This window comes from Eimeria maxima, genomic scaffold (assembly GCF_000499605.1).
Source record: "Eimeria maxima Weybridge genomic scaffold, Emw_scaff136, whole genome shotgun sequence".
In the NCBI taxonomy this organism is placed as follows: domain Eukaryota; phylum Apicomplexa; class Conoidasida; order Eucoccidiorida; family Eimeriidae; genus Eimeria; species Eimeria maxima.
This window is the reverse complement of record NW_013563479.1, coordinates 31,041-40,751: the sequence shown is the minus strand read 5'-3', so window position 1 is coordinate 40,751 and position 9,711 is coordinate 31,041. Positions and strand designations below refer to the sequence as shown.

General features: G+C 42.6%; 1 protein-coding gene across 1 annotated transcript; it reads right to left on the bottom strand.

The window, feature by feature from the left end:
* Positions 1-2,754: 2,754 nt before the first annotated feature.
* Positions 2,755-8,720, bottom strand: EMWEY_00016670 (hypothetical protein, conserved; the record flags this gene model as incomplete). The annotated part of the gene is made up of 15 exons (XM_013477500.1): positions 2,755-3,655; positions 3,906-4,040; positions 4,410-4,579; positions 4,786-4,866; positions 5,057-5,188; positions 5,449-5,533; positions 5,836-5,931; positions 6,216-6,315; positions 6,540-6,633; positions 6,821-6,962; positions 7,139-7,194; positions 7,325-7,390; positions 7,628-7,921; positions 8,141-8,275; positions 8,610-8,720. The coding sequence occupies 15 exons, from the start codon at positions 8,718-8,720 to the stop codon at positions 2,755-2,757; spliced, it is 2,598 nt and encodes an 865-aa protein (XP_013332954.1).
* Between the last annotated feature and the right edge of the window lie 991 nt (positions 8,721-9,711).

The following is a 9,711-nucleotide window of genomic DNA, read 5'->3' as shown; positions in this document are numbered from 1 at the left end:
CACAACACTAAACCCTAAACCCTAATTATAATGAGAACAAGTCTGGTGTTTCTGTGCTGCCTTTCGAACCAGCCCTAAACCCTAAACCCTAAACCCTAAACCCTAAACCCTAAACCCTAAACCCTAAACCCTACACTTGCATCCCCTAATGCTGCCTTCTGTTGTATTGATAAGAATAATTTTTTTTGTTTATAATATTTTTTTAATTACTAATTGATTGTTGACTAGGGTTTAGGGTTTAGGGTTTAGGGTTTGTAGACACGGATGGGCATCGACCCAGGGTCTCCGTGTCGGCAGCAGCAGCAACAACAGCAAAGGCAGCAGCAACAGCAGCAGCAGCAGCAGCAGCAAAAACAGCAACGGACAATCGGCTTGATGCCTGCAGCAAACACGAGTTTGCTGCTGCTCCTCTTGCTGCTGCTGCTGCTGCCCGATCAATCTGTCCTTACAACATCAGTAGGCGCTGCAACAGCAGCAACAGCAACAGCAGCAGCAGCAACAGCAACAGAAGTAGCAGCTACAAGAGTAGCAGCAGCAACAGGGATATTCAGGCCATCGGTGCTCTGCCGTATCTGCTCGAGCAGCCAGCAGCAGCAACAGCAGCAGCAACAGCAGCAACAACAGCAGCTGCAAAGAGTTGCTGCCTTCCTGCCTGTAGGCTTCAGCAGCACCACCAGCAGCAGTAGCAGCACCAGCAGCAGCACCAGCAGCACCAGCAGCAGCAGCAGCAGCAAGGGGAGAAGCTTCCTTCGCAGCAGCAGCATAGACCATGACGACATAAAAGAGCGCATAACTTACACCAGCAAATGGAAGGGAGGCCGCGGCAGACCCAGCAGCAGCAGCAGCAGCAGCAGCAGCAAGAGGCGCAGCAGCAGCAGAAGCAGCAGCAGCAGCAGATGGTATACTACAGTAAAGAAGCAGCAAATAAAGGCAGGAAGATTACAAGAATCAATTAAGACTATACTACAAAGATATCTATCCAGACACGGTAAACCCTAAACCCTAAACCCTAAACCCTAAACACCAAACCCTAAACACTAAACCCTAAACCCTAAACACTAAACTTTAGTTAAAAGCATAGAATTGACATCTGTACGCGCACTGTAAACCCTAAACCCCAGCCAACTTCTCCAGGTAGTGCACTGTTGCTGCTGCTGGTGTTGAATCTGGTGCTGCTGCTGCTGTTGCTGCTGCTGCTGCTGTTGCTGCTGCTGCTGCTGCTGTTGCTGCAGCTCATAAGTTTATTCCTAGCAGCTATATGTGTGATTCAAGCTTTGGGTATCCTTTTTATGCCCAAAGAGAATCAGCAGCAGCAACAGCAGCAGCAGCAACAGCAGCAGCAGCAGCAGGAGCAGGAGCAGCAGGAGGAGGAGAGGAGTATGATGATGAGGATAGATCGGAAGCAGAATTAGCAGCAGCAGCAGCAGAAATAGAGAAAGAAGATGCTGCTGCTGCTGCTGCTGCTGCTGCTGCTGGAGGAGGAGTCAGCAGCATAGATGTTGTGTCTGTTTATTTACATAAGGGTTTAGAGGTTGCTGATGTTCAACTCTCTATTGATGGAGATATAAATGAACAAAGACACGTAAACCCTAAACCCTAAACCCTAAACCCTAAACCCTTGTTTCTTATACACTTCATGGTTGTTTACAACAAAACAACAATCTTGCCGTTGCTGTTGTTGTTGCTGTTGCTGCTGCTGTTGCTGCTGCATCTGCTGTATCTGCTGCTGCTGTTGCTGCTGCATCTGCTGTACCTGTAATCTCTATCTGCTGCATCTGCATCCACTGCTGCTGCTGCTGCTGTTGCTGCTGCTGCTGTTGCTGCTGCTGCTGTTGCTGCTGCTGCTGCTGCAGGTATTTGCTGCAGTAGAGAGGAAGGTAGGGTTGCTGCGTAGGGAGGTAGCAGCAGCACTAAGCCTTCGTCGTTCTCCTCTCTTACGTCTGTCTCTATGTGATCTAGATAAAACTGCTAGTTAGCTAAACCCTAAACCCTAAACCCTAAACCCTTAAAATCACAAAAATTATAAGCCCTAAATTAACAATTAGAATTATAAAAACCCTAAACCCTAAACCCTAATAATAAAAAAAGCAGCAGCTGTAACTCACTAGGAACACACAATCATGCCAACCAATCTTGTAAACCCTAAACCCTAAACCCTAAACCCTAAACCCTAAACCCTAAAACGCAGAACACCTAAAACTGACTCCGACCACACAACGCCGGAGGAAGTTTTTTGCAAACTCTTGCAAACCCTAAACCCTAAACCCTAAACCCTTGCGCCATGCTGTGCAGGGCTGTTGACTATGCTGCAAGCCATGGAGGATGCCGAGCTGGAGTCCGAAGAGCAGCAGCAGGAGCAGCAGGAGCAGCAGGCGCTGCAGCTGCTGCTGCCGCAAGGAGCGACGGAGGGGGAAGAGGAAGATATGCAAGAAATAGAAGAAGATGTTAGGCAGCAACTGCATTGGCAGCAGCTGCAGAGGCGGATGCGGCATAAACCCTAAACCCTAAACCCTAGCATGCATTGTGCGCATATATATAAATGCGCAGCAGCAGCAATCTGCTGCTATTCACACTATTATTATGTGCAGCAGCAGCAGCAGCAGCACGTGCTACTGCTGCTGCTGCTGCTACATCAGCAGTGGCTGCTTCTAGCAGCCCTCTTTGCTGACTCTGCTGCTGCTGCTGCTGCTGCAGCAGCAGCAGCAGCAACCTGTTCGGTTTGACAAGTGATGTGTTCTATTGAGGGTTTAGGGTTTAGGGTTTAGGGTTTGGGTTCTTTGTTGCAGCCTGTGCCTTCTTTGCAGCTGCTTGCTGCTGCTTGCTACTGTCCCCTTTGCTGCTGCTGCTGTCTCCTTTGCTGCTGCTATTTTCCTTGCCGCTACTGTCTTCCTTCCCGCTGCTGCCTCCACTGCTGCTGCTGTCTCCGCTGCTGCTGCTGCCTCCGCTGCTGCTGCTGTCTCCGCTGCTGCTGCTGTCTCCGCTGCTGCTACTCTCAGCGTTGCTGCTGCTGTCTCCTTTGCTGCTGCTCTTTCCTTTGCTGCTACTAGCTCCTGTGCTGCTGCTGCTGTCCCCTTTGCTGCTGCTGTCTCCTTTGCTGCTGTTGTCTATTTTGTTGCTGCTGGCCCTCCTGCTGCTGCTGTCTAATTTGTTGCTGCTGCTGTCTCCTTTGTTGCTGCTATCCCCTGTGCTGCTGCTGTCTCTTGTGCTGCTGCTGTCCCCTTTGTTGCTGCTGTCCCCTTTGTTGCTGTTGTCTATTTTGTTGCTGCTCCCTATCTTGCTGCTGTTTGTTCTGCTGCTGCTATCCATGTTGCTGCTGCTGTTTGTCCTGCTGCTGCTGTCTATCTTGCTGCTGCTGTTTGCTCTGCTGCTGTTGTCTATCTTGCTGCTGCTATTTCCTCTGCTGCTGCTATCCATCTTGCTGCTGCTGTTTTTTCTGCTGCTGCTGTCCATGTTGCTGCTGCTGTTTTTTCTGCTTCTGCTATCCATGTTGCTGCTGCTGTTCTTTCTGCTGCTGCTATCTATCTTGTCTCCTCCTCCTCCTCCTCTGCTGCTACTGCTGCTGCTGTCCCTCTCGTTGCTGCTGTCTCCTTCATTGCTGCTGTCTCCTCTGTTGTTGATTGTCTCTCTTTCTAAATCTGCTTCTCCTGCTTGCAGTCTGAGCAACAAAAGAACAAACGCCAAATTAGGGTTTAGGGTTTAGGGTTTAGGGTTTAATTAGGGTTTAGGGTTTACCTAAGAATAAGGGCTTGATGCTCTTGTTTAATTTGCATGCAATAATATCTAAGACGATGATGTTTAATTCTTATTGCCTGCACCTATCTTCAATCTAGGGTTTAGGGTTTGTTTATGATTTAGGGTTTATCTAGGGTTTAGGGTTTAGGGTTTAATTAGGGTTTAGGGTTTACCTAAGAATAAGGGCTTGATGCTCCTGCTTAATTTGCATGCAGTAGCATCTAAGACGATGATGTTTAATTCCTAATTCATAAACAATTGATGCCATCAATCTTTGCTCTCTTCTTGATTGCTCAGCACCAGACTCACTGTACCGCACATAAACCCTAAACCCTAAACCCTAATTAACCCTAATTAACCCTAATTAACAATAATTAACCCTAATTAATAATAATTAACAATCATAAACAATAATATACAATAATTAACAACAATTAACAATAATAAACAATAAAAAATAATAATATACAATTAATAAAAATAGAATCAGAATAAACCCTAAACCCTAAACCCTAAACCCTATATAAACAGACAAAGATAAGAAGCATTCTTCACAACGAAATCATAAAACCCTTAAATAAACCCTAAACCCTCATTAACCCTAATGAGCCCTTACAAACCCTAATAAACCCTAGTAAGCCCTTATAAACCCTAATAAACCCTAAACCCTAGCGTACATTGCTTTTTTGTAGTATTCTGCCTCTCTTTCTCTTATCTGCAGTTGTTCTTTTAATTTATTTAATATTTCTTCGTTTTGTCTGGCTATTTGTACTTTTGCTAAATCTATTTGTAGCTGCTGCTGCTCTTTTAGTGCTGCTGCTTGCGCTTCTGCTGCTGCTAAACGGACCTGAACAGCAGCAGCAGCAGCAGCAGCAACAGCAGCAACAGCAACAGCAGCAGCAACAGCACACAAGAATTGATAGACATAAGAGATGCAATCCTAATAGGAAAGGGAGCAACAGCAACAGCAGCAGCAACAGCAGCAGCAGCAACAGCAGCAACAGCAGCAGCAGCAGCAACAGCAGCACCAGCAGCAGCAGCAGAGGTTATTACCTTGAGGTCCTGTGCAGAGTCTGGTGTTGATTCATTCTTGGAGACGAGTTGCATCAATTGACGAGTTAATTGATCCTTACTCTGTACACCAAACCCTAAACCCTAAACCCTAAACCCTAAACCCTAATTTTGCTAGGTAAGAGGCAACTGCGAAGAGAGGATATAGTAGGGTTTAGGAGGTTTAGGGTTTATAGAACTGATGATAACATTGTATAAAAGGTAATATCTAAGGTTTGGTAGGGTTTAGGGTTTAGGGTTTAGGGTTAAATACCTCTGTAAGATCTTTAACATTAGCTTCTAATTCAGCATTATGTTTAATAAGTTGTTGAATTTGTTGCTGCTGCTGCTGCTGCTGCTGCTCATTATCTCCTGTCTTCTCTTGCTGCTTCTGCAGCAGCTGCAGCTGAGTAAGAGCAACACCATGTGCTTTCTCTAATCTCTTCCTTAACCTCATTGCGTCATCTAACTCACTCTCCAGCTGCACACACAAAGGGTTTAGGGTTTAGGGTTTAGGGTTTGGTAGGGTTTAGGGTGCAGCAATCTAGGGTTTAGGGTTTAGGGGTTGGGAGATCGGGGGGGTTGCGTATAGCCGCTTGCTACAGAACTAGATTTAGGGTTTCTAGGGTTTAGGGTTTAGGGTTTAGGGTTTAGGGTTTAGCGTACAGTAGCTATTTTAGCAACTAATGCTTCTTTATCTCCTTCTGCTGCCTTAGGCAATGATGCAGCAGCAGATACACCAACATTCTTCCTGCAGCAGCAAACAAACAAAATATACAACTAGCTAGCTAGCTAGCTAGCTAGCTTCTTGGCTAGCTAGCTATTTAGTTAGTTAGCTAGCCAACTAGCTAGCTAGCTACCTTCTTGGCTAGCTATCCATACAGAAGCCACACCTAACGTTGTGTTATCTGCCTCCCTAGCTAGCTACCTAGCCAGCCATATATCCAGCTAGCTAACCAGCTACCTAGCTAGCTAGCTAGCTAGCTAAATAAATAAATAAATAAATAAATAAATAAATAAATAAATAAATAAATAAATAAATATATTTCTTACTTAGCCTTTTCTAATTCTTGTTGAAGGGCTTCAACCTCAAAAGTTTTTGCATCGATCTCCGCATCTTTTTCTGCTAACGCCAATTGGCTCACCTCCCTAATACATAAACCCTAAACCCTAAACCCTAAACCCTAAACCCTTATAAACCCTTATAAACCCTTATAAACCCTTATATACCCTTATAAACCCTTATATAAACCCTAAACCCTAAACAATACAGAACATTTCCCCATGGAAGGTAGCAAGCACTCCCCAAGGGTGCTAGCTGTGCACGCCATCTAGCTCGCCAACCTAGCTAGCTAACCAACACACTACCTAACTAGCTGGCTAATTCCCCAGTTAGCTAGCTTGTTAGCTAGCTAGCTAGCTGGGTAGCTTACGTCTTTTTTTCTGCTGCTTGTAGTTTTGCTTCTATTTCTTCTTTTTGTGTTGTTAACAATTCGTTGGTGTTCTTTGCCTCCAGCAACTTCTCCTCCAATTCTGCAAGAAACCCCAAACCCTAAACCCTAAACCCTAAACCCTAAATTCTGAGGTTCAGGTCTTGTGCAGCCAGTGTTTACCCCTCCAACAACACTGAGGGTTTAGGGTTTAGGATGTAGGGTCATATGCGTAGGCCTTAGGATTGCAGATTTGGGGTTTAGGGTTTATAGTTAAAGAATTAGGCTTTAGGGTTTAGGGTTTAGGGTTTAGGGTTTAGGGTTTACCAGCAGCTTTCTCTTTGTATAATTCAACAGATTTCTTCAATGCTGCTGATTCACCAGAATCAGAAGAAGCATCAACAAGTTTCTCTAAGTCTGCCTGCAGCAGCAGCAGCAGCAGAAGCAGCAACATGCAGAAACACCAACAGCAACAGCAACAACAACAGCAGCAACATCATCATCAGCAGCAGCAACAGCAACACCACCACCACCACCACCATCAGCAGCAGCAGCAGCAGCAGCAGCAGCAGCAGCAGCAGCAGCAGCAGCAGCAGCAATTGTCGTACCTTATGTTGTTGCTGCAGTCTATTAATAGTATCTTTTAATTCAGGTATTTCTTTTATTTTTAATTTATAATTATCTATTTGTCCCTCTAATGCTTTTCCTCTTCTTGCTTCTGCTCTTACTACCTCTAATTCATCTTGTAACCTGTATATCAATATATAATAATCAATTAGGGTTTAGGGTTTAGGGTTTACATGTATAGTTTAGAAGTACGGTTTAGGCTCTAAGAAAAACGGCTTAATACGAGGGTTTAGGGTCTACAAAGGGTTTTAAGGAAGAAATAGGGTTTAGGGTTTAGGGTTTAGGGTTTTAATGCCCACTCGCTTATTCGCTGCTTTAATTTATCCTCCTGCTTCTTCCTTTCCTTCTTTTCTGTCTGCAGACCACACATCGAGTAAACCCTAAACCCTAAACCCTAAACCCTACTACTCTCCAGATCTTCTAAGTCGTGCCACACTTGGTCCACAAATAGGGTTTAGGGTTTAGGGTTTAGGGTTTAGAGGCACCTCTAGCTCAGTCTTCAGTCGGGCAATTGTCTTCTCCAACTCATCCGTTTGTCTCGTAAATTCGTTCTGAAAAATAACCCTAAACCCTAAACCCTAAACCCTAAACACTAAACACTAATCCACAAACCCTAAACCCTAATCCACAAGCCCTAAACCCTAATATACAAACCATAAACCCTAATCCGCAAACCCTGAACCCAACCCCTCAGAACGACAAACTCAAAATTGTCTTTGGCCACTAGAATCCCCCTAAACCCCAAACCCTAAACCCTAAACCCTAAACCCTAAACCCTAAAAACTTACAACAAGATTATCTTTTTTTCTTTCTAATTGTATTTCTAATGTAATTCTTTTATCTTTTTCTTTGTCTCTTTCTTGTTGAATAATTTTTAATTTATCTTGTAGGGTTTCTCTTTGTGTCTCGCTAGCAGCTAGCTGCTCTTTTGCTGCAGCTAGCTGCTCTTTTGCTGCAGCTAGCTGTGCCTGTAGACGCTGAGCTAGCGGTCCTCCTCCTGTCTCTCCTTCCTCCTCTTGGGGTGTATGTACACCTGAACCCCAATTCTTTGATAAAGCGCCAGAAAAGGCGCTACTCTCGTCCTGATACACCAACACAAACCCTAAACCCTAAACCCTAAACCCTAATAAACCCTAATAGAGTTAGCATGCAACGAGACGAGTGTTTCGTCACCAGCGGCTACACATTCAAGAAAAGTGTTTAGGGTTTAGGGTTTAATGTATAGGGAGAAGTAACTAAAAATGACATTTTGAAAGATGGAATTAGGGTTTAGGGTCTAGGGTTTAGGGTTTAGGGTTTACATCATCAGCATAGAATTGTATAACTTTTTGTATAATTGTTTGTGATACATCAGATAGTTGCATAAAACGAGCAACAATTTCTTGTGATTCTCCTTGTATAGATATTAATAAAATAAACTCATATAATTTTGTTACCTGCATACAACACAAAACCCTAAACCCTAAACCCTAAACCCTAAATGACATTCCCTCTGCAGCGCACTTTTTAGTAGCGTTTTACGATAAAGCAATCCCCCACAAACCCTAAACCCTAAACCCTAATCCCAATAACCCCAACAACAAATCCCCCACAGTCCTAGCAGCTGCCTAACACCTAGTTAAGGTAAATATAACACCACACAATCAGCAAACTAGGGTTTAGGGTTTGGATAGGGTTTAATAGGCTTTATATAGATTTTTTGGCTTTTTTACGGTTATTTAAGGTTTTTTAGGATTTTTTAGGGTTTAGGGTTTAGGGTTTAGGGTTTACGAGAGAAGGGTTTCCATCAAGTAATTCGGTCATGTGTTCTTTTATGACATCAAAATCTCTTTGGTATTTATAAGACAAAAATTCATTCATATAATATATTATACTATCCATAGCAGCCTGCAAAAAAAAAAAGAAAAAAAATTAGGGTTTAGGGTTTAGGGTTTGGGAGGGTTAGGAGGGGAGGAATATAGGGTTGAATATATCTGCTAGAGAGAGAGAAAAAAAAAAAGGGTTTAGGGTTCTTAGGGTTTATAGGGTGGATGGAGGGTTTAGATATGTTTGAAGGAGAAAAAAGAACAAGAAGTAGGGTTTAGGGTTTAAGGTTTTAGGGTTTAGGGTTTAGAAGGTTTAATGAGGGTTAAGGGTATACCTGTGGTGATTCGGATGAATCAGGGTGTAATGATTGATCAAACCATGATGGATAAACCCTATTCAAGGATGCCCAGATAATTGAGGGTTTAGCTGCTTCTTTTATATTATTAGGAGGGTTTGCTAATAAGAAGCAGTGTTTAGTTATATCTACTAGTGTATTCTCATCTAAATAAGGGTTTGGCGTAAAATATGACGCCATTATTAGGGTTTATTAGGGTTTATTAGGGTTTATTAGGGTTTATTAGGGTTTATTAGGGTTTACGGTTCACTATTAGCCTTTAGGGTACAATATTACGAATTAGGGTTTACTATTAGGGTTTAGTACTATACTACCGTTTAGTACTAGGGTTTATTAGGGTTTAGGGTTTATTAGGGTTTATTAGGGTTTATTAAGGGTTTACGGTTTATTATTGGGGTTTATTAGGGTTTAGGGTTTCAATAGATATCATAGTTGACATAAAAAATACTACAAATCTAAGCCATATATAATAATAAATTAGTGTTTAGGGTTTAGGGTTTAGGGTTTAGGGTTTATTTCTTATGAATAATAAGATGATAAATAGACAAAAAGATTCTTCTTTCTTCTTGCAAATACAAATAATAAGAAGAATAAATACAAATAAATGCAAATGTATTTATATATAAAAAAGGGAAAAAAAAAGAAAAAAGAAAAGAAGAAGATAAAAAAAAAAAAAAAAAAAAAAAAAAAAAAAAAAAAAAAAAAAAAAAT